The 25708-nt window shown below is 37.8% G+C and overlaps 1 protein-coding gene across 4 annotated transcripts in view; it reads right to left on the reverse strand.

Annotated features, from left to right (window-relative positions):
- Positions 1-143: 143 nt before the first annotated feature.
- The window catches only part of LOC117701123 (protein FRA10AC1 homolog), a 31416-nt gene continuing 5851 nt past the window's right edge, over positions 144-25708 (reverse strand). For 2 of the 4 annotated variants that reach the window (XM_076920057.1, XM_034493085.2), the window contains 10 exons: positions 23764-23840; positions 22502-22585; positions 21461-21545; positions 17651-17696; positions 14212-14325; positions 11732-11774; positions 9562-9680; positions 6096-6134; positions 1509-1590; positions 144-458 (listed from right to left, as the gene is read on the reverse strand). In XM_076920057.1, the coding sequence (XP_076776172.1) occupies positions 416-458; positions 1509-1590; positions 6096-6134; positions 9562-9680; positions 11732-11774; positions 14212-14325; positions 17651-17696; positions 21461-21545; positions 22502-22585; positions 23764-23840 (732 nt within the window). In that variant the 3' untranslated portion in view covers positions 144-415. The remainder of the gene's footprint in view (positions 459-1508; positions 1591-6095; positions 6135-9561; positions 9681-11731; positions 11775-14211; positions 14326-17650; positions 17697-21460; positions 21546-22501; positions 22586-23763; positions 23841-25708) is intronic. The other 2 variants (XM_034493114.2, XM_034493047.2) reach the window with 1 other exon arrangement.

The raw sequence follows: 25708 nt of genomic DNA on the forward strand, positions 1-25708 counted from the left end.
AGGATTGTAAAATGACTTCCAAAATAGCTCCTTCACAGCAGCGCTCAGAATAGCAGCCGATGCACATCAGAAGCCTGGTAAGTACTCACAGAGTGAGTTAGTAACAATTATTTAATGAAAGGAAAAACACTGACATTTTAGAATAAGACACTAAATAATTTATTTACAGCTCAATGCCAATCACTCCATGTTTAAATGACACTTGGAACAAGTTTATCATATACTAGAGAGCTAGAGCCAAAACCAGGTTTTAGATAAGCAACTGAGAAGCCACACAAGTGAAGGAGAAAATGTCTGAAATGTCCCATGCTTCTGAACTATCTGTCCCAGTGGCTGTCCAGACTCAACAGCATGGACACATTCACTAAGTGTCTCTGTACATTCCTCACCAAGGAGTAAGATTCTCTCTCCCAGCTCACAGAAACAAATCCTGAAAATAATCATCAAATTCTTCTTCCCTATTAAAAAAAAAGTACAAATATTGATTATAATCAAGAGTATTCAATAAAATTAAAAATATCAATAGAGTAAAAAAATTAAGTGATATACTATATGAAACTAATAAAACTATTTTATCTAGTATATTAGCTATCACTTTGTATACCAGTGTGCTTTCATATTTCAAATAATTCTTAGTCTCTAAACAATCATATCTATGCTCAAAATTGTTAAAACTGGAATACTTCCCATGCTGGTACCTCTCTCCAAACCCCTCAGTTTTCTCTGAGGTACTTTGTGAGAGATCATTGCTTCTCTTTGCTTTTCTGGTTGACTTTATACCTTCTCTGCTCACTACTTCAAATTATAATCAGCTTAAGAAATGGCTGAAACAAAAATTATGTCTAAAAAAACCAAACCGCGTTTTACTCCCAGGAATGTGAGGACATCTGTTCAGGCCACGGTGCTTTATTAGTCTGAAAACTGTGGATGTGTATTTATAGTTAGCAGAGGTTATGTCTAAAAGAAGAACAGAGCTTTGAGGGGACACTGCATTCAGTATAACCTGTGAAATACAGTGAGAAGTCATAAGCGCTAAGTAACGTTAGTGTTTGAGGCCAGCTTCAAGGAGCCAGAAGCTCAGGCTTTGGAGTCAATGCTGCAGAGGCGAGTGCACCGGGTTATCTGTGGTGGGAGGGAGGCTGAGATGGCTGCCGGCAAGGAATCCCTACACCTGTGTAAATCTTCCAGCGGCTCCTCAGTGTGGGTTATGAGAATCCTAACACCATGGGACAGGCTGTCCTAGATGCAACAGAACAGCTGTCTTGGAGAGAATCCAAGCAACAACAGGGGCTGTCTGTTCAAGTCAGCTGACACCGGACACACCGGCTGTCTGCATCCCAAAACAATGACTAGTAATAATAAACTTTCACCTTACCAGGATAGGGAGACTTTGGCACGAAATAAACATTCATGGCATTAAATATTTTCATTAACTGCTATTAAGAAGAGCAGCATCCACAGCCTCCTAGGCTGATGGCGGAATGGAGCATCGACGGATCAACACTTACTGTGACTTTTCATCTGTCTCTGGCAGTGGACCCTTCCATAGCTCAGAGTCTGAAGCACCATCTTCCTCATCAGCGTTCCCTGCTCATTTAGAAGGAGATGTTGTCATTGTTTTTAACAAAACACATTTTGAATCATTTACCAGTGCAATTAAATTAACTATGAATTTAACAGTAATTTAGCTTAGATTCCACAAAGTTTAACTTATTCCTCCAGATACAATAAATTTTAAAAATTAAACAATATGAAAAATATCAGAGCCTCAGCCAAAAGGGCATGCAACTAATATGAACAACTTCACCATGTTACACTAAAGTAGTGGCTGATTCAGTTATTTCCTTGATCATACAACTGAAATGAATGAAGATTTTTGTAGAGAACATATATGTATTAGGGCCTACACTCAACAATAGCTCCTGGAGGCTATAGGTTGTCATTGGAGAGGAGTCACTTACTGATGTAATTACATCATGAAACAGTTTATCTGCCTGATACTACATCATCCAATATTGAATAAATTTTAGTTGAGCATTAGATGATTCATGTGAGGTCTATTTTATTATATTTCAAAAATAGGAATATATTATCTTTACTGATTTTAGAGGTAATACATACTGTCCCTGTCTAAAATAAAAGTAATTTGGAAATGTTTAAAGTCCTAAGGAAAAGTTATCCCAAGCCACAAGTAACACAATCACTTTTTAAGTTTGGTTGGCCTTTATAAACTTATGATGCATATCTGAGATATGTATATAACATACACCTTTTAAAATTAACTGGTTTATACTGTGCATGATTTTGTAAAAGATCTGAGATAGCATAGACAGTTTTCCTTGACAATACATATAAATATGTCTAAGGTTTTATAATGACATTTTTCTAGAATTCATTTTTATTTTTAATGATGCAAATGTATGCACAGGTGTTTGCAGAGGGCTGAGGTGTCAGGTCTCCCAATGAAGGTGTTCGGAACTGAACTTGGGTCCTCTCCAAGACCAATGTGTGCTCTAACCACAGAGCCATCTTAAACAAACATCAAAACAAAAACAGTTATACAGAATTTGATTAAACTGATCATTAATTCCTAATTGGTGGGGATTCAGGCTGTTTTCCATTTTTATTTTTATTGGGGGTGAGGGTGAGGAGCAGTCTGGTGATTAAAGCCAGGGTCTTAAACATGCTGGGAAGGGCTCCACAGTGGACACCGTCCAGCCAAGCTGTTTTTCTTGTTGAACAGTGTGCATTTCTGTCCATGTTTATCTGAGGTGCTTATCTATTCCAAATAAACTATTAAATTCCAAAGGCAGCTTCACTGGCCACCACACGTGTTCTCAACCCAGTTACAGGGCCAGGCTTTTCTCTAGAAGAAAGTTTATACAGTTTCTAGTCTTCCAAACAATGTCTGAAAAGACTTCTTCTCAGAATAAGGTTTTTTAATTAGAGTAATAAGCATTATTTTTACAAAATGTCTGACAAATACTTTTCAAATATAACAGCAGACTCACACAGAAGCTTAGCTCTTGATGTACTCATCCTAACACGGTGTGCTCTTTATAAACCTCTACTTACACAACTTCATATGATTGAAGAAAAGATGCTAAATCAAGGATGACATAATAAGAGATAATTCTCTTGTAGAGTTACCACTAGAGTTCTGACTAGAACTAGTTAACTAGAGTTAACTCAGATTTGGCTTGCCAGTACAGAATGTCCCTCAGTTCAGCACAGAACAAAAATAAAGCTGCATTGATTTGCCACGATGGTTCTAGCCTTTTACCTGCTGGACTCTGATCCTTGAATCAATGTGTATGCCTGAACTTTGATCCTAACTGATCCTGTTGTGGCACCAACTTTAACAAATAGCAGGGGGGAGGGTGCTATCTAATGAGCTATGTACACATGATGATGAAACTACAAAGTCTTGGAGGAAGATTCCTGCTCTTTGTCAGCCATCACCATAGTTTCCAGTGTCCTGAACTGATAACACAAGAAAAAATAAAATCTTCCACTTGCTGAGATAAGAAAGGACAGGAAACCTTGTATGGCAGTAATGTATGGCATTACTGTCCAGATGTCAGAGAACAAAACCTACATGGCCTTTAAAAATAAGCAGCTGACTATAAGTCTTACACTGCAAACAGCTCTAGTGTTCACTCTGTTCCCTCCTGAGAATACTTTCCACAAGTCAACTTTCCTACACTAATTTCCTTTGTATGAGTGTATTTGTCTATGTGTGTGGTGTGCATAGGTACAGTGTGTGCATGTATACATGGAGGACAAAGGTCAATTTCTAGTGTTGTTCCTTGGGTGTTGTCCACAGAAGGGTCTTTCACTGGCCCTGAACTCACTAAACAAGTAAGGTTGCCTACAAGGACCCGGAGGTCTGCCTGTCTCCACCTCCCCAGCACTAGGATTGAAACCCAGTCACTGTGACATTTCCAATAACAAGAAGCATCCAATCTGTCTCCTGAGACAGTTCACTTCCATTTGTCAGAGAATTCCAAGGGACAGTTTTCCTTACATTGAGGACAAAATGTGTTTTCAGGCTCTTTTTATCCATAGACTCAAGCTCCATGAACCAATCACCAAAAATACATCCCCCATGAGTAACAGCCTCCAAACACCTCCACATTTTACGTCCTTGCCCTCGTGCTCACCTCCTCGCATTCCTTCACCTTTCTCCAGACTAAACATCTGCAGTTCCCCAATATTCATCCCACGACACAGTTTCAGTTCTCATGATATACTGGCTGCTCTCTGTTTGATCTGCTTCAGCCTTTGAAGCGTTCCTTAGTGTGTGGTGCTTACTTTGGGTTTTCCCCAAATGCTTTTGCATTTTGTGGATATTCTATGATAACTAAAAACTCACTGACTGAAGAATGGTGAACATCTCTAATAATTATAATAAATGGATGGGTGTTAACTTTTGATCTATTCAATTCAGAGAGGAAATACAGACTGTTTAATGTCTGGCATTTTTCTTTTTGCTGGCATTGCAACAGAGCCACAACAGTTATCAGGACTTCCTTTGTGTGAGACAGACTTTTTGTGTATATCTTCTCTTTTGACAGTAATTCAATAAAGCTGGCCTGGCCTGTTTATACCCATTCTACAAAAGAAGCAAGACATGGGCAAATTAATTATTTAAGATCTATCTATCTATATCTATCTGTCTGTCTGTCTGTCTGTCTGTTTGTCTATTATATTACAATATAAGCAATAGGCTTCCATTTGACTCCCCAATAGTCAACAGTTATTGAAAGTAACAGCAAAAAAGCACTGTGTTGGGGATTATAAACTTGTATCTAAGCCTATCTCCGACATTAACTAGTCAGCGTTGAGTCATTTCCTTGAGCTCTCTGGTTCTCAGGGCATCCACTGAATAACCAAGAGCTTGATGGCATTTGCCTGTAATTCTAGAGATTTGGGAGAGTAAGACACAAGGATTATAAAGTCAAGAACAGCTTGAACTTATCGCAAAATAAATATGTACATTAAAAAATTTAAATAATAAAAGTAGTATCTTTTAAAACCAGAGGGAGGGCAGCAGTGGAGAGCCGGCTCAGTGGTGGGAAGTGAATACTGCTCTTCCAGAGCCTGTGATTGGCTCCCTTCAGCCACGTGCAGCAGGGCACCAGTCTACAAGTGCAGCTCCAAGGGAGCCAGTGCCCATGTCTGCACTTCAATGGCACCTGCATTAAAATAGATATACTCACATACATAATTTAAAAATAATAAAAATAAACCTTTACAATTTAAAACATAAAAGTAGTTTTTTTCTACCACAGAGAGAAGTTTTAAAAATACTTTTCTAATCCAACAGGAGATTCTTCTCTCAAAGCTGCCAGAAAAAACTAAATAAGCACTATGGTCTCTTTATTTTTTCAAAAGGGCATTAGTCATTCTGCTCTGGTTGTGGGGAGAACAGTGACAGTCATGTGATGCACTTTGGTAAAGGAATACATCTTGCTTCTATCTTCATATTACATTCCATCTTATTTCCCAGTACTCCTGGATCACTAATTTTAAAACAACCTGTGTACGTTTGTAAGTTGTTATGAAAACTGAGGGAAGCATTTCATGGGAAATTAGACTTTGTAGCAGTCCTTTGGTAAAGTCAGTGTTTGCAAAGAAGTGGTGAACTCAAGACTGAAAAGCACCATTCAGAGGAAGAGGTTCTCACACGGGAACCACGCTCCATGTGTCCAGACCAAAGCAGCCCAGGCAGCAGACTCCTGCGCAGGACGCTGCTTTCTTTAAATCCTACACACTTCCCTTCCCCAGCCCAACCTTGCCCTACTTCCCTCCTGCACACTGTACAGTATGAAACTGAAATGTACACTCATCGTGCTTACTGAGAAACACCTCTGATGTTTTCTATAAGAGACTTTTAATTGTAAAAAAGTAGAGTTTACAATAAAATTGTAAAAAGTAAATAAATATTTACTTTTGTCCTTTATGATTCTTCTCATGTTATACAAAAACAATTATAATTCACATCATAGCAGGATACAAATAAAAAAAAAACCTATATTACAAGTGCTTTGAATCTATATATTTCTATTGATAGAGAAGTGCTTGGTACTTACTATTTCTAGAATCTTCTGACCTTTCTGAGGATGAATGTCCTGAAAAGAAAACAACATGGTTTATCTTTGGGTAGTGTTGATAGTTGGAGCTAAAGCTATAAATTCTTCACAAATTTTCTTATGTTCTCAAAAAAAAAAAAAAAAAAAAAAAAAAAAAAAAGCCTTTTCCTGTTTTCAGGTCCTTAAGTTTTATCCCCTCGGTCCTTTTAGATAGTGATCATCTTATTAGTTCATAGAGCCCGAGACAGCTGAGAGCTAACATAAAACTTAAAAACTGAAAGCCTATGACAAATCTTACATGGTTTAAACAGCACTGCACAGGTTACACGTACTAACGACGAGACTAACGGCGGCAGCAACAACAATACACTTCCTTTCCTCAGCAGAGATGCTCGGCCCCTCCACTCAGAGCACAGAGGCTCACTCCAGATTTCCTCAGCAGAGATGCTCGGCCCCTCCACTCAGAGCACAGAGGCTCACTCCAGACAGGTTATTTTCACAGGCAGAAATGGAGGCAGTGAGGAGCTGGGGCTCCTTCCTTCCCTACAGCATGTTAAACAAGTGCTCTCCCACTTGGAGATGGAGATTCCACTAGGAATGAGCCACATTCCTAGCCAACCTTGTCCACAATCATGTGCAGCTGCTAAGGCATCATTTTGACAAAAAACTCAAAAATTTTATCTCTGCAGTAATTATTGAGGGAGACAAAAAGCAAAAAGTACAGAACATTTATTTGTATATAAATTATATAGTAATAAATTGTATTATATATGATATATTTTTATATTTGCATGTATATTATAATAAATTTTATACATATTTATATTAATATATTTATATTACACATATTATATTTATATACTTAAATAATATGCTTATATTTAATTATATTAATTAAATTATATTTATATAATTAAACATTATAAATTTTTATAACTAAATAACGTGTGTGTGTGTGTGTGTGTGTGTGTTTTAAAGACAGGGTCTCTCTATGTAGCACTAGCTGTCCTGGAACTTGCTGTGTAGACCAGGCTGGCCTCAAACTCACAGAGCCCTGCCTGCCAGTACCTCCCAAGTGCTGGGATTAAAGGTTTGTGCCACCATCACCTGGAGATTATATATATATCTCCACTCTAAAGAGCCCTCAGGAGAGAGATTTCTGGAGGGTGATAAAATAAAAAGCACAGGTGACAAAATAGCCCCCCAACAAAACTGGATGAGAGGCTAAGAAGCCTAAATTTTAGTTTCTCAGAGGCCAAAGGGGATACAAGAAGTGCAGGTGTTCATTGGGCTTTTAAAAGGGTGGGTGAAGGGCTGGAGAGATGGCTCAGCAGTTAAGAGCACTGACTGCTCTTCCAGAGGTATTGAATTCAATTCCAGCAACTACATGGTGGCTCACAAGCATCTGTAATGAGATCTGATGCCCTCTTCTGTTGTGTCTGAGGACAGCTACAGTGTACTCAGATATATAAAATAAATAAATCTTAAAAAACAAACAAACAACATAGGTGGAAAGGTTAAGGTTACTCTGCAAACCCATTGACATAAGTAGAACCAAAGTGGGACAGTGTAGGTTGTCAAGGGAAACCTGCTAGCACCATCTGACATATGAAGGTTACTGTGGGTGGGAGTGGGTTCCTCTTCCCTGAAATCCCGAAGCAGTCAGAACTATCACATGCCACAGGGCAGAGGCTCTTGCACACTTGTCTGTGTATGAGGACCCACAAATCACAGTGGCCTCAGACAGTAACTTCAGGCCAATTTACAGCTGATCACAACCAGAGCACCATAGCTTGAAAAGCAAAATGCTACATCTTTTTGATATGTTTAGGATTGATTTCTGGAGTTTCTTCAACTGTGAGAAAAATGAATGAATTCACTCATTCCACTCAGTAATATCTACTAAATAAATGCCTATGGTCTGAGGAATTGGGGGTGAGCTAAACAGCTATGTAATCCCTTCTCTCACAGAAAATAAATGATTTCAAGGGTCCTCTGCATCTCTACACAAGTACAGGGTACTCTTAGGATGTATACTAGGGACCTAAGCCAGGTTGGGGAAGTGAGATAGACATTGCTAAGAAGGGCCTTTCCGACTGAGCTGAAGTGAAACATGAAGGTGAGGCTGCTCAAAGGGAAATGGGGAGAGAAGACATTGATCATTGTCCAAGACAGGGTATCTGTATCCAAGTATTTAGTTCTTCCTTTCTTGCAAAAGCAAACTGTTCTTCAAGAGCAATCTATTAGTCTTACTTTTCTCTCTACACATTCATTCTGCCATGTGGCACTCAGTTGTCCACTCAGCCATTCACTTACTTAGAACTTTCTATGGCGGTAACAATGAAGCTATAGAGTACATAGTCTCACATAAGGGGGGAGGGGATGTCTAGGGATAAAACCAGGAGTGCCAACTGTCCAGATGTTTAGTCATTATTAAAGGTTATTCCAAATCAAGAAGGTCTAGGTAGAGATGAGCTCTTCCTTAATTTACAATAAGCCATGATTACAGGGTATGATTACAGTAAGAAGATAACAATATATTAATTCAATAATGGATATAACAAAATTTTCAAATGCCATATTACTGTTTAAGCATATTAGAATAAATACAAATTTTTAAACTCAGACGAGATTTTCACGCTTATTGAGAATTATTTTGGAGTTAGGAAATAAGATAGACATGAAAATGCTTTCAGCTTCAAATGCCAGCTCTCAATAAACAATAGAATAACATGTCTACTAACCACCCATCCCAATTCAGTGATACTTTGTACTATATACTTTAACGGCATGGCCACTGTGATATGCAGGAAGGAAAAAAAAATGCATAGAAGAATGCACCTGAGCCAACTATCTTCCTATCTAGAGCAAGGGGGCCCTCTCCTGTCCAGATCTTATATTAACATCGGGTTAAATTCAGTAGAAGTTATAGCTGATTACCTCCTGGTGTGAAAAAGCAACTAGAAGTAACCTTCTTAATAGTTAATTACATGACAAGAATTAGTCAAATTGCTAAATAAACTATTTCAATTTTTCTCATAATCCTATAAGTCAGCTACTGTAATCAAGATTTTACATTGAATGACAGACTGTAAAACCGCTTTACAGTTCTCAGAAAGCCTTCAAGTTTTCATCTGACTCTTGATGACTATGCAGGCAGGTGTTCATATAACCTTGCATACATGCAGAAGGTAAGTAGGCTCAAGAGAGTCAGTGTCTTATCCCAGTAACAAAGCTTGCACACAGCCAGGAATTGAACACTGTTTGCAGTATTATTTAATACTATCGTATATGTATTTACTATATTTTTCGGTTCTAAAAAGAACCGAAACCAATTCTGTTCTTAAAACTGCTATAAGTGACTATAAATTCACTTCTGCTCTAAGGGAAGCCCCGGCTGGATGCTGACGCACACTGCAGCTGACTGTATCTCATCTGGAACGAGGAACTCTTACTCCTCTTTTACCTTCATCCTTCCCCTTGGAAGCGTCCTCTGAAGGAGATGACCTGGATTTCTTACGTGGTGACTCGTCACACTCAGTCTTGGTTTTAGACTTCCTTCTTGTTGACTTGATTTCTTTTCTCCTTTATGTTAAACAACATAATATTGAAGTTAATTTTTTAAACAGATTTTATAAAAAGTAATATCTGAATTAAAGAAAACAGTTAAAGTACATATAATTTATATGATAAGGAACCTTGAAAGAGTATGTAATTTTTTTATTTTTTATTTTTTATTTTTTTGAGATATAGTATCTCCATGTAATCTTAGATGTACTGAAACTCACTCTGTAGACCAGGCTGGACTCAAACTCACAGAGGTCCGCCTGTGTCTGTCTCCAGAGTGCTGGGAGTAAAGGTGTGTGCCACCACTACCAGGCTAGAGTATGTAAATATTTTAGGTCAATATTTAAATTAAGATGATTCTGTAAGATGATAAAGCCTAAACAGACACAAAGCTATTTTATAAATTCTCTACACAAACAGTGAACCTTTTATGTCCACTCCCTTTCCCAGCACATAACTCATCTCCACTGATCACTGAGAAGCAAGTGCTGTGATGGACCTAACCCACAGTGAGAGGATGCTCTCCTCTCAGAGTAAAGACTACAGCAAACATAGCCAGGAATGGAGACAGAAAGTGCTTACTTAAAAGTACGCACTCGGATGTCAACATTAGACAACTTCTAATTTACCTTTTTATTGTTCTGGCTTTCCCTCCTCTAGGCCAGATTTACAATAGTACATCTACTGGTCAGTACAACAGGCGAAAGCAGTTAATCTTCATTGCTTAAGAAAAGAAACATGGAGAGACAGCTCTCAAGTGTTTGTTCACAGACTGCTGGTTAAGATACCCAGGCTGAAGCTACCATGCTGGCACAGTAGTTATTCGTATTTGTTCTTTTATCAAAGTCATTTCAATTTTGAAATGACACTCAAAAGGGAAAGTCACAAAATATCTCAGTCCCTCAGCATCACTGACAGAAAGAGGAAATTAAAGTTTGGGCTGGCCATTCTAGTAACATAAAAAATCCTGCTTGTTTTGAAAACATATTCTTTATTTGTAGTAACTAAAACACAATGTAGACATGCTTACACTAAAACTTAATAAGCCAGGTGCTGGCATATACCTTTAACACCAGCACTCAAGAGGCTGAGACAAGAAAATCACAAATTTGAGGCTAGCCTCAGAAGCATTATGAATTGAAGGCAGTCTTCTTCAAAAACAGAACAAAATAACAAAACAAAACAAAACCAAGCAAATAACAAAATAAAACCAAGGCCAATAATCTTGCATGAGCGGCATGGTGTAGGCCAGTGGTACTGCTAACTCACTTAACATAGCAGACATATTCCAGATGACTTAACAGGAGCCTGACTTTACCAATGTCACTTTTATCACCGAGAAACTCTAGCTAAAAGTCTATTTAACCCAGCACTAGGGAGGCAGAGACAGGCAGATCTCTGTGAGTTCGAGGCCAGCCTGGCCTACGGAGTGAATTCCAGGACAGCCAGGGCTACAAAGAGAAACCCTGACTTGAAAAACAAAACAACAAAAGTCTGTTTAAAAGTCACAAGAAGGACTGGAGAAATGGTTCAGTAGGTAAGAGAGTCTGCAATGCAAACACAAGGAATTGAATCTGAAGCCCAACAATCCACATAAATGTCAGATGTGACCATGTTCAACCAACAATCTTGGTGCTTAGGGGCAGGAAGGTGGAGACCAGAGACAATAGCGTTGCTGTGGCTTGCCAGTCAGACTAGTCAAAAATGGCAAGCTCCAGGTCTAACCAGAGACCTCTTCTAAAGTGAGTAATGGCGAAAAAGTCAGAGAGTACAACACTCAGTGTCCTCCTGATGCTCCATTTTATAACATCGTTTCCAGGACGATTACAGTCTGGCCACTGGCTCCAAATTAACAGCAGGCCTCTATTGCCCCACACAGACCTTCACATGGAAACTTGCTTGGCTTCATCAGGGCAGAGTGGATCTCCAATTTCACGGATCATACAATGAGGTTCTATTTTCTAAACAAATCCACTTTCCAAACTGAGATTTAGACATCCAGTGTGATAAAATGAGTATGGCCTAGGTTATTAAACATTAAAAATGATATTTTAAAAGAAACAAATTACCTGTGATGAAAATTTAATTTAAAGGAACATTCCTGGCATAATCCTAAAAGAGAAAAAATACACCACTGAGCCTCTGAATCTGTAATTATATTGCTACTCTATTTTAATTATATATTCTCATGTTCTTTATATCCTTACTATACACAGGAAATAATATAAAGAAAATAATCTAATAATATATCTCAAAATTATATTATAATGTTTGAGGATTGAAAATATTTTAACCATGCTTTGTTTTAAATTATTTTCATACAATATATTTGATCATATTCTTTCCCTGCCCTCAGCTCCTCCAAGTTCCCCTTCCCTCCCTCCCCCACTTCATATTCTCTCTCTCTTTTGAAAAATCAAAGTATCCCTCCATTAAAGAAAACTTATTTTCCCTTTCCCAACAGCTACCAATCACAAACTGCTTTCTGGTTAGGGGTAGGACTTTGTACCCATTTCCCCATGTCAGTGCTGGGAGTCTAACTGGTTTGAACTTGTGCTGGTTTTCTGTATGCTCTTCGTGAGTTCATATATGTATCAGCCCTGTTGTATCAGGAAATGCTGTTTTAAAGGTATTTTAGAAAAAGTTGTATCCCTTGTATTTCATAGGCAAAATTAGTATCTAACATCAAAGATCTCTCTTAATATAACAACATGATGTAATAATGTGTGTGTGTATAAAATGATGATGATAATGATTTGGGTATAGCCATCTTCTCTGAAGTGTTCAAAACTTTCAAGTAAACAGAGAGTCTTCAAATACTTCCACTTCAAATACTTCTTTCTTTTCCCTAGTCTTATTCCAAATTGGCTGACTTTCCCAGACAGGTGTTTCTAAGAGGAACTCAGAGAAACCAGTCTGTATTATCAGGAGTAGACTGAAAACTCTGAAGATTTATTACGGAGCCAGAAAAGCTGATGGTCATAAAAATAAGGAAGGAGAGAAGCAACTGAAAGATGAAAATTAATTTAAAAAAAGAACAGTGTAACACTGTAAACCATGGTTATAGGAAACTGTTGTCTGCTGGTGTCTCTTGCTGTCTGCAAGTTCAGCAAGAGACCTGGTCTTAAGTGAGCAGCGCTGAGAAACTCAGAGAGAACACCACTCAAAGTGTTTATCTCTAATCTTTTTCTTGCTTTTTAAAAGTTATATGTATGAGTGTTTTGTCTACACACAAGCCTGGGCCATGTGCATATAGGCTGACTGTGGGGCCAGAAGAGGGCACTGGATCCCCTGGAACTGGAGTCACAGATGGTTGTGAATCATCATGTGGCTACGTGAAAAAACCTGAGTCATCTGAGGAGCAGCCTCTGAGCCATCTCTCCAGTCCCTCTACACGGTTTCCTAATTACATTTCATTTATTTTGTGGCAAGGAGATGTGCATGCGCCACAGTGAGTGTGGTGAGTGAATGGAGGTCTGAGGACAGTTTACAGAGTCAGTTGTCTCCTTCTACCTTGTGGGCTCTAGGGAATAAATTCAAGTTGTCAAGCTTGGTAGCAGGTGCCTTACCCACTGAGCCATGTCACTAGCCCATCTCTATACTTTTATACAATACTGACTAGTGCTACTGCTGCCCATCAGAACCAGAAGATAAGGCTCTACTGAAGAGAGCATATGCTTTGCTTGTGTGAGAAACAAAGCTCTGTCTACTACTCCCTTGAACTCTAAGCAGCAGTGATTACTTGTATAAAACCTTCACACTATTAAATGCATAAACAATCCATCATTGTGGAGTTGGGGGAGACTCATGAGGCTCTGTACCCCTGATGATTTCTTCAGAGGTTACACCTGTAAATAATTCCTCACCATGTAAGTAACCCTAACTACACTTATTGGGTTACACACAAACATACAGACACACACACACACACACACACGAGGACTAATGAGGAAAAAAAGAGGATCAGTCAGTGTATGAGGGGATAAGAGAGAGTAAATGGACACACACACACACACATATATATGTATACATATGAATGATATATGTGTGTATATATATATATATATATATGTATGAATGAAAGTGTCATAGTGAAACCCATTGTTAAGTAAAATTAATATATTAAGTTAGTTAAGTAAAAACTTTTTTAAAAGGATACTTTCCCAAAATTTTCACTCACTGTCAAAAAGAAAATTTATTTATTGCCTATACCACACTATGGCTACACAATCTGATGTAAGGTATACACTACCTTTTCTGATACTGTTACTTAGACACGTAATCTAGTGCCATCCTCAAGCTTGTGACAGCTTTGACTCTACAAGCTCCCAGCTGAAATTGGACATTAGAATTGTCTTACCAAAGTGCTTCCATAATGCCAAAGACTTTAGGTTCAAAATTTATTTGAGGTTTGGGGAAACTACAGGGAAAAAGAATACTTTCAGGAAAATATACCAAATCTTTTAAAATTAAATAGTACATATATTTTTCAATTCTAAATTCAAGGTAAACTTGGAAGAAGTCAAGCGTATTTCTGAACATGACTTACGTAATTTAACAAGAGCGTTTCTCTTTTCACCGTGCTCAGTGTAACCAAAGTTGACTTCCCAGCTCTTCAAGCCTTCTTTTTCATCACAACATTTATTTCCACAAAAAAACTGGCCTGCAAAAGAAAAGGACTGTCACCCACAGTACACTGTAGAATTCGCCCAAAAACCTATTACCTCTAAAATTTTCTTTTAAAAATTGTAAAATAAGTATAATAAATTAAACACAAATTCAGCATGAAAAATAATGATCACAATTACAACTTGCATGCATCAAAATATGAAATCAAAGAGATGCTTTTTTTTCTTTTACAATGGGAACTGAACCCAGGATCTTGTGCATGCAAAGTATTTGTTTTACCATTAAGCCATGTTGGGGGCTGACTTTTAGCAGAAAGCGGCTATCAGCTTTGCAGCCATCTTGAGCCATATACCCTGACATGAGACTTGGATTACAATAGCCTACAACAGCTGAGCACACTCTGATAATCTTGGTTTAGATACCTTGGGTGTGTGAGATTAAAGGTGTGTGAGAATAAAGGTGTGTAACTTAAGAGCGTGACTTAGAAGTGTAGAGATCAGATTTAGAGACAAGACCTAAGGGCATGATTAAAGGTGTGACCAAAAGGCATGGCTTAGAAGTGAGACATATAAAAGGCAGAGGTAGACAGTAGAGAATCAGACTATGGATGAGAGAATCAGACACTTTAGAGAGAACAACTTAGCTATTAGACATTAGGCACTTGGCACTTGGAAGAAGAAACTTGGAACTTGGAGGCACTAGGGACTAGGAACTAGGAACTAGGGACTAGGAACTCAAGACTTTAGGACTTGGAGAGAAGAAGAGAGACTGAAGAATAAACGGGATTGAAACACACTCTGTCTGGTCTCCATTCCTCGCGACCGCCCTCACTCTCTCTCTCTTGCTGAACCCTGACCCGCGGACTGGAGCGGTAGCTTGGGCAAGGATACAGTGGCTGCCAAACGCAGCGCAGCCCGGGCCTCAACATTTTGCTCGGGCCGCAACATTTTTTGGTGCCCGAACGTGGGGCTAGTGTGGTTCCCAACAAAGCCACATCCCAGCTCTTTAAAAAACAACAACAACAAAACCCTATTATTATTTCTTGCTTGCTCGCTACATTGCCTAAGCTGGCCTAGAAGTTGCTGTAAAGGTCAGGACTGAATTTGTAGACAACCCCAGGGTAGCTATGACCATGAGACTGTGCCACCAAACCTGGCTAAAGAGCTGAACTCTTAAAACAAAAACTGTCACACAATTCCTGTTGGTAAACTGTTTACTTATGTAGAATTTTAATGAGTCCATATTAGAAAATCTTACACTTTAGAAAGTGAAAATACTAAGTGTACTAACTAAAACCCTGAAAGAGACCATTTCCCAAAATACAAGCTCTTAGATGTGAGTCCTTTCAGTATTTAACTACGTGTTAAAATTAACATTTTTCAAGTATATCATTTACTTAAAATTCTAGCTAAAAACTTCTAAGGACAAAAAAATTATTTGGAGCCGGGCGGTGGTGGCGCACACCTTTAATCCCAGCACTTGGGAGGCAGAAGCAGGTGGATTTCTGAGTTTGAGGCCAACCTGGTCTACAGAGTGAGTTCCAGGACAGCCAGGACTACACAGAGAAACCCTGTCTCGAAAAAAAAATAAAAACAAAAAAAAACACACAAACAAAAAAAAAAACAAAAACAAAAAAACAAAAAAACAAACAAAAAAATTTATTTGGATGTGAAAGGACAACTTGAAACTCTATTTTGGCAGAAAAAATAAAAGTAAAAATGATTTATACAAAGAACAATTCCCACCACAATAATTTACACCAAGAGTAACAAATAGAAACCATGAATTCCTTTTCATAAAATGCAAATGAAATACTAACATCAGCACTCAAAAGGCTAATTTATAACTCAGTCTTTTGGAACAGGATCTATCACACGTGCCCCGGACTAACCTCAAACTTAGCATGTAGCAGAGGATGACTTGAACTTAAAACACATTTTTTACATGTATGTATGTATGCATGCATGTATGTATGTATGTATCTATCTAGCGTGTGTGTATACATACATGTCATGCCATGAACTCTGTAAGGAAGGAAGTCACAGAACGACTGTACAAGTCATCTCAAATGAAGAGCTAATTAATGAAGCACACGTTTAATATGTTTAGTAATGTCTGCTAAACAGTAATCACAACATTCTGTTTTAACAGAGCAACAACTTGGTCTCTGCTTCCTGACTAGTCCTATATTCACTTAAGACTTAGAGAATGCCTGTCATTTATTCTCCTAAAAATTTCACTTGACAAAATACAGATATTTTTATTAGTGACATTTCAAATTTCTCATAATTTTAGGTAAATATACAAATATACAAAATAAAACATGACCTTAAGAAAACTTTTGAATTGCCTTCTTTTTTTAAATGTTTACTTAGCTGAGGGGTGGGAGATTGGAGGGATAGGGAGCTGGGGATGGTGGTGACAGTGGTGCCCACCTTTAACTCCAGCACTCAGGAGGCAGAGGCAGGAGGATCTCAAGTTCCTGCCCAGCTTCATTCTCAGAGAAAGTTCCAGGACAGCCAGGGCTACATGGAAAAACCCTGTCTTGAAAAACATAACCCAAGACGTGTATTTAATATTGTGTGTGCATGGCGTGTGTGTGTGTGTGTGTGTGTGTGTGTGCATACATGTGTGTGCCATGCATGTGCAGATTAGAGAACAATTCTGTTGAGTGTGTTCTCTCCTTCAACTCTTCCGGGAATTGAAGTTGCTAGGCTGGTGTAGCAAGTGTCCTTATCCACTGACCACCTCACTGACCCGAGAGCTGCTTTAAATTCATTTTCTTTCTTCCTCCTCAACAGTGCCTTCATCATTCATAGAAAACTTCCCTACTATTTATATATGTGCGCGTTAGGCACGGTGCTGGGAGAGGTCAGAAGAGAGCCTCTGATCCCCTGGAACTGGAGTGCTCTTGACCACCCTGAACGTTTGATATTTTGATATTAGATTAAATATTTGAGTTCAACCTAGAATTAGTCTGTACAAAACTTTTATTGAGTTCACATATGATATTTAACTTCTACTTTCAAAATACTGATTTTTGTGGAATATAGTACTATTAATATTTTATTATAATTGGTAATCAACCACTCACTTGTTCCTTGTTATTAAATCTTTAATTCTTATAACATTGTCCATATATCCTCAAATATTCTAAGGACCAAATTCTATAGAAGTCATGAAAGCACTGAATTCTGATCTTTGCTAATAATATATTTATCAGAAATACATTTTCCAAACTTTATTTTTATAGATAATAATTTATTGTCTACAAGCAGGAAAAATCTCACCCAATGATTTCAATTATGTATAACAAAATAAACTGTTCTATTAGAAAGTAAAAATTTTTTAAAAGTTACCTTTTCCTGAAATTACTTCTTTTTCTATTCGCCACCTAAATCCAAACTGGTTAAAAAAAAAAAAAAAAAAAAGTACATTTAACATTTATGTACATTTATATAAAAATAAATGTAAATACAAAATTTAAATTAATATATATACAAATCTAAACACAAAGCCAAGGATGATAACATTTTCAGCCTGAAAAACAAATTTAATTATCAGTGTAATGGCTTTTTCTGTTTTTATAGGAACTTAAGGATATCTTCCAACAATTACCAACTTCTGTTAAAAATTACTTTTAAAATACCTAAAAGCTACAGGAGTTGAGCCAGGATAACATCTGCATTTATAGGCTATGTGTAGTATACAGTACTAACAAGAACAGGAGACTGTGGTTATGACCAAGGGTATTACTTCAACATGTTAACCCTGAGAATCTGCATACTAAGAAAGAATTGAGGGGGCTGGAGAGATAGCTCAGAGTGTAAGAGCACTGGGTGCTATTGCAGACGACCAGGCTCAACTCCCAGCACCCATGTGGTGGCTCATAACTACCTGTAACTCCAGCTCAGGGAATCTGACATCTTCTTGCCTCCATAGGCACTGCACACATGTGATATACAGATATACATGCAGGCAAAACAGCCATACACATTTTTTTAAAGGGGAAAAATATAAATAATTCAGATAAAATATTCAATTTCTTGTTAACATTCAAGTTTAAGTTTTTAATCATTTATTTCCTAATTTGTCAAATTTATATCTTAAATTTATATAAAGATTCAAAAAAATGTCAAAACATTCTAGTTAAAATGTAAATAAAAATAAAATTCTCCAAGTCTATGGGAAAAAAGTAAAATAAATACGTATCAAAAAAAGAAGTAAAAATTTTAAAATTACTTCCTTTCATTTTATGCTTAAGTTTATATAAGTGTGTAGAGATTACATGCCATTCAACACCATCTTCAAGTGTCTACTGAAGCACAAAGTCAACTGTATTACTAGCAAGAGTTTTCCAAACCTTTTCTCTCATTCATTAATCTATTTAACAAATATGCCCATTAAGCAACTACTTATTGGACTTGTATTTCAAATGAGAATAACAGGTAATTATTAAAATAATGTTAAATCTTTGAAAACAAAACGGGACTGAAGAAATGGCTCAGCTGTTAAAGAGCACTCAGTGCTGCTGCAGAAGACCAGGTTCGGCTGCCAAGATCCATAGAATGGATCACAACCATCTATTCCTCCAGAACTGGGGCATCTGACACTCTCTTCTGGTCTCCACAGGCACAATACACCATGTAGTACAAATACAAACGCAGGCAAATATTTATACACATAGAACAAAAATAAATAAATCTTTACAGGGCAATATCCATCATGAAAAAAGCTATAATCTTATGGGGAATAAGAAACTACACTGTGGCTGGGCAGTGGTGGCGCACGCCTCTAATCCCAGCACTTGGAGGCAGAGGCAGGCAGATTTCTGAGTTCAAGGCCAGCCTGGTCTACAGAGTGAGTTCAGGACAGCCAGGGCTACACAGAGAAACCCTGTCTCAAAAAATCAAAAAATTAGAAACTACACCGGGTCATACTACATGACTTCTGTATCCTTATATTCTTTCCCAACCGCAGTTCTTCTCCCGGGATTCAACCTGCAGTTACTCAAGGCGTGGTCCTGAATCCTGCTTCCTGCAACACAGATCTTGTCTACTTGGACTTTTGGAAAATAAAAATAGCCTTTGGCTCATTTAAGGCAGTGTTCTTCCTTTTTTTCTTACCCCACCTCTTTCCTTGTGGCTGAATCTAATTCTAGTTGAAAGATGAACTCAAATACAGTCTCAAATATGAAAAGTTTTCAAAGAAAGGAACAGGAACACAGAGCAAAGGAAGAGTCACTAGATGTGCCTTAAGTATCTACTATGTAGAGTAGGCACTGATTAATTAATTAACTAAGAGCTGCTTAATTAAAGTGAATAAAGTACTATCTGTGTAAACAAAGCTAAGAGAAAATGCATCCTAACTCTGGAAGCATAATGTAAGCTAAACTTTCTCTAACACATCAAACATGGTATGCTAGAACAGAGATATTATACGTCCCCAATATATCCCCTCCAAACTTCCTATTTTCTCATTTCCGCACTCAAACACAAGTCATATTTGATTTATTATCTTTTCACATGCAGTTACCATGTTCTAACAAAATACAACTTCTATCAAAATTATTCTCCTTAAGATAGTCACATGAGTGCATGCATACTCATGCATGGGGCCAGAAGAGAGCCAGAAGAGTATCTTAGGTGCCTTACTCACCCCTACCTATTCCTTTACAGCAGGGTCTCTCCTTGACCCTCGGGCTTGCAATTTTGCTGGGAGTGGGGGCTAGGATAGACGCTAGCCCCAGAGATCCTCCTATCTCTGACTACATCCAGGCTGGTACTTCAGGGTGTGTGTGCGTCTGTGCGTCTGTGCGTCTGTGCGTGCGCGTGTGTATTTATATATGTGTGGTTGCCTGCTTTGTTACGTGGGTACTGAAATCCAAACTCTGGTCCTCAGGTCCTTGACTCCTCAGCAAGCACTCTTAACCACTGAGCCATCTTTCCAGCTCCCTGATTCTAGTAATATTTTAAAAATAGACACTTTAAAACTTTGTGTATATCTGCTCCCCTTAGCTAGATAACAACATTTCTTTTTTTGAGACAGTATCTCCCTCAAACTTGCTATGCAGCCTAGACTGGCCTTGAACTCACAATCCTGCCATTGCCTCTTGAGTGCTGCGCCTGCTGTTGTACACCATCACACCCAGCTAGATCGAAGCTTTTTCTGAAGGACAGTCACTATAGTGTCCAGTCCAATTTCAATAAAGACTGGAGTGTATCATTAAAAAAAATTCATAGCTGAAAATCTACTTTGCCACATGACCCTAGAAAGGTATTTCAGACTTGGTTTACAATCTAGTAACTGCAAGCAACTCCAGGTTGCTGTGGTGATTCCAGATGAAGTATCATGGTAATCAGCTGGTACAGACCAGTGCTGTACAGTAGCATTCACAACTCATTTGTAAGGAACTGAGAAGTCTTTGCTCTACCGCAACCACATAGATTTGTATCAGGAATACACAAAGTAATTATTGCTACTGTCTGTACAGAACTAGAAAACAACTCACAAACTAAAGACACTAAAGAAATCAAAATAAATAAAAAAGAAATCTTTAAAATTTCTTTTAAGGTAGTTGTTTATAAATGGATTTTTTTTCTTAGTAGAATACAAATATTCACCAGTCCTTCTGACATTTCCAGATGAGATCATCCATTCAAGTTGAGCTAGGAATAAAAATTGCTTTAATATTAACTAAAGATGTAATGTGGAAATAGGAATCTGCCACTACTAATTATAATTGACTGAAAGTTAAATTTACCAAAATAGAAATATTTATATAGAAAAAGTGCATCTGCCACTCCATAAATGGCAATCAATCAAAAAAACCTGCTGATTTAAAACATGATCTATGAAATGAGACATTATTCTGAAGTGTTTAATCACTAGAGGCTCAAGATGAGAGCCCGGATGGAATCCAGTTGCCAACTGTGTAATTTTAGACTTTTATAGATGATCTCACAAACACAAAGCACCTGTCCTTCATAAATCCTACAGCCCCTTTAAACCCCATGACCACAGAGGGTAAGCGGTCAAATGATATTCCAAAGTGCAAGATAACAGATTCAAATCAGTGCCATGAAAGAATAATATGGGTCATGGTGGTTAATAAAAATTGATGCTGTAGTTGAACAAGAGCTCTGGCTATAAATATTCATAGGGCATACCTTATTTTCTTTGTATCTACTGAGATCAGCTATGCAGTATTCCTTGAATAATTTATCATAGTATTTCTTTGCAAGTCTCTTCTCCCTAAATCCATAAAAAGTATATATTATATTTTCAGAAATCCAATCACAGTTTGCTACTTAGAAGAAATATCAAATAGGTGATACATATATCACATAAATATTAATGCTAAAAGAGGCCTAATATAGACAGATGTGATGACTGTCTGGAGATGAACTGTTAATGGCAGCTCTCAGAGAATGAGATGCAGAATTACTCTTCATTTATTACCCTCAGTGATGTCCAACTCTGAAAACCACTTTCATGTGTTTTGTTTTCCCAAATTATTGAAAACATTTTATAAGGAATATACAACAGCTTATTATAAGACAACAAACAATAGCATAATCATTTTTGAAGACTAAGTCAAACAATTACAATTACGAGTTAATTTAATTGCCAAAGATCACCCAAGGAAGCAAACCAGAATCAAGAGTCCTAAACATAGGTTTCTATCCTTGATTCAGAAACTGTCTATGAAAAGCCAAATGCCTTGATAAATGATGATTAAGACAATACATACTGGGGCTAGAGAGATGGCTCAAAGGTTAGGGACATGTGCCGTTGTTCTTCAAAAGACCTTAGTTCAGATCCCAGCACCCATGCTGGGTGGCTCACAACTTCCTGTATTCCAAATCTGGACAATATGATGCCCTCTTCTGGCCTCTAAAGGTTCCTAAACGCATATGTGTGCTTGCGCGCGCACACACACACACACGCACACGCACACGCATGCACATATAAAAGAGAAAACAGAGTAAGAAAGACAAGACTATAACAGTTGTCCCATTACATTCTAATGGCTAAAACTGCAAAGCCATCAGACTGGCAAGCCATTCTAACCAGTCGAAGTTCCTGCCAGCAATGACCTGAGTTTGAGTCCTGAGAAGGACATGGTGAAAGAACAGAACCACTCTTCCAAGTTGTCCTCTGCCCTCCACACACACACACAAAATAAGTAAGTAATGGAGTAAAATTACCAAGTCATATCTGCTTCATCCTCTTCATTCCATAGGAATCTATGATTTTCTCGTATAACATCCAGATCTGTCTTATCATTCTCCCTAGAAAATAAAAAATTTAATTTAGTATAAAAATAAAATTAGTCAGATTTAAGCTAAACAGTGCTAAAATTTTTGAAAACTTGAATAAAAATATAAATAAAAGTATACTTTAATTTGGAAATGTTTATATAAAACAAATTTCAATATTTTCAGAAGCTACTTAAGAAAAAAATGCAAGAAAGGAACAAGTTCCATAGAGAATCAAATCCATTCAACTCTATAGTGTGTTAATTATATTGTGCTTTGTTGCCAAAGCAAGGACAAAAAACCTCAATAGACTCTGAGTAAGGAAATGTGAATGAAAACAAGTTTCAGAATAGATCTAAGTAACGAGCTCTCAGTAATGTGCAATGTTACATCATTTTACACGTTTCCTGGGAAGACCAATAAAGGAGGAAGAAAACTAAAGAGGCTCAGCCTGGAAGTAGAACAAACAGCTGAGCAGAATGGGCTCAGTGGACAGGGGAAGATAAAAATGGCAGAGCTAATTTAACTATTAAATTAAATAATAGTTGTATTCTTTAGGGCCCTATCTATCAGATAGTAAGTCAGAGGAGAATCTATGCAAGACCAGCAGCCTCGACACAGGAAGAATTTTCATGTGTGGGAAATTCCAAGTGAAGTTTCCTGCTTGCCTTATTTTTTTAAATAATGTTTTTACTTTTTTTTGAGATTATAAATGTTATTACATCATTTCTATCTTACCTTTTCTTCCTCCAACCCCTCTTAAATACCCTCTCCATTGCTCTCAAATTCATGGCCACTTTTTCAATTGTACCATAAGAGCTAGTCCTGAGGAAGGAGGCTTTCAGATCAGATTCATCTAGGGTCATCTGAATCCTGTGTCTAAGTGTCTGGTGTCCTCAGCAGTAGGGACTTACCTTCAACCTCTAGGGAGAAACCAGGGCAACAGCAATAGCCTGTATTTGGGGAGTCTTTTGGACATTGCCTTATTTTTGCAAAAGCGATCCTGGACACTACAGTCTAAATGTGTCATTGTTTCAAAGGTCTTATCAACAAGACACGAGAGCATTTCCCACAGGAACTGTTAATTCCAGCATCACTCCTGGTTCAACCATGAGGATACCCCCTAAGGCCTGTTGCCAAGGAAGTTACAATAATCCTAGAAAACCATCTGCACTTGCCCTACCATCCTATGGAAACTTGACAACACTTACCCCGACCGCTTAAAGTCCTCTCTTTTGCCACCATAGTACAAAATATAGTCATTTACAAACTTTGTGTGCCTTTGATACTGAAATGCCAAACATTAAGGATTTTTGTGACTGTTCAGAAGTTGCTCCATTGTAGTATATTACTAAATACAAAGAAAGCATGGTAAGAGTCTATGCAGCATTTTTAGTGTGTAATCATGAAGGACAACTACACAGCAGACTTTCACTTTCTGCTGAAAGCATTTCAACCATGTATTACTTATAATGTTTGGAATCTTTTTCATGCATATATTATTCTTGTGATAAAAATGTAGAACCACCAGAGGAAAGAGGGAGCTTTCTGTTCTGCTTCTAGACTGCACACAACTTTATTCTCTCATTCAGTCTAATAATCATATTACAAATAAATTGTGGCTTCTAAATTAAAGGTAAAAAATTAGAATGTAGTTTCCATTACTATACAATGTAATAATATTAAAGTATATAAAAATAGCATATGTTTATAAAATGAAATCCCACAAACATTAAGGTTTCAAAACCAAAAGCAAACATAAGCAGTCAGAAGGGGAGTTATGCTTGCTCACACCGAGCAGTCCAGCAGTCAAGAGGCCGAGGCAGGAGGAACAACCAGAGTTCCTGGGCCTCAAGGTGAGAGAGTGCCTCAAAAAGAAAAGAAAATGAAATAAACAAATCACAGTAAATTATTTTCTTTCTTTTTAATATTCAGAGAATCCACACAACTATGTATATTTTTCATGCAAAATACAAGATATATCAACATTTAATGTTCGTTTAAAACCTTGGCAGCACTCTCCATACTCAAGCACATGCAAACTGAGCTGTCTCAACTTCAGTGACTACATCCTTACAGACAGTAATTTCACTGATCAGTGTATTCTAATACAATGCTTAATAAGAACATGAAATTGAGGGGAGAGGCAACCCAAACACCTCAAGGCCTGGGTTCAAACTCTCCAACTACCACTAAATGGGCATGCTATTAGAACTGTTCATTTTTTTCTGTAAGGAGCTAGATGACAAATTTTGCATGCTTTGCAGTCTACTTGTTTCTGCCGTCACTGCTCAGCTCTGCTAGTGTAACACGAGGCAGTCATAGGCAACAGGCAGGGCTGTGGTTAACACAACTTCTCCTTGAGCAAAAACATGGCTTCCTGGGAGTTTGGCTTCCAGGAGTAGACAAAAAACTATTCCTTCTCCCTACTTCTTAAACTAACAACTCCAACTTTGGGCATTATATATAAAAACAAATACAAGCCTATAAAAGACGGGGATTAAAAGGCATACCAGAAACTGTCCTTGTATTGAACTACATTCATTCCCCAGGGTTTTTTTGTTTGTTTGTTTGTTTTGTTTTTCTTTTTCGCTTTTGTTTTGTTTTATTTTGCCTCACTTACCTTAGACTTGGTGGTGAGGCTAGCTAGCGACTTGAAAACACCAATAGACAATCCAAAACAATTACAACAGCCTGCTCTTCCTCAGCAAAAGGCCAAGAGTAATTCTAGGAAGACTACTGTGGTAGACTGAATAGGTATGGTCCCCACATATTCATGTGTTTGAATGCTTGACTATTAGGAGGTGTGGCCTTGCTAGAGGAGGTGTGGCCCTATTGGACAAGGAGTGTCACCATGAAGGCCTCTTATGTTCAAGCTCGGCTGAAGATATTCTCCTCCTGGTTGTGTGTGGGAGGTCAATCCCCTTCTGCTGCCTGCGGATCAAAATATAGAACTTGCAGCTCCTCCAGTACCATGTCTGCCTGCATGCTGCCATGCTTCCTACCATGATGATAATGGACTGAACCTCTGGAACTATAAACCAGCCCCAATTAAATGTTTTCCTTTACAAGAGTTGCCTTGGTCAGCCACTAACTTTTTGGTTTTGGGTTTTTTGTTTTATTTTGTTTTGTTTGTTTTTGGGTTTTTTGAGATAC

This window comes from Arvicanthis niloticus, chromosome 1, assembly GCF_011762505.2.
Source record: "Arvicanthis niloticus isolate mArvNil1 chromosome 1, mArvNil1.pat.X, whole genome shotgun sequence".
NCBI lineage: Eukaryota > Metazoa > Chordata > Mammalia > Rodentia > Muridae > Arvicanthis > Arvicanthis niloticus.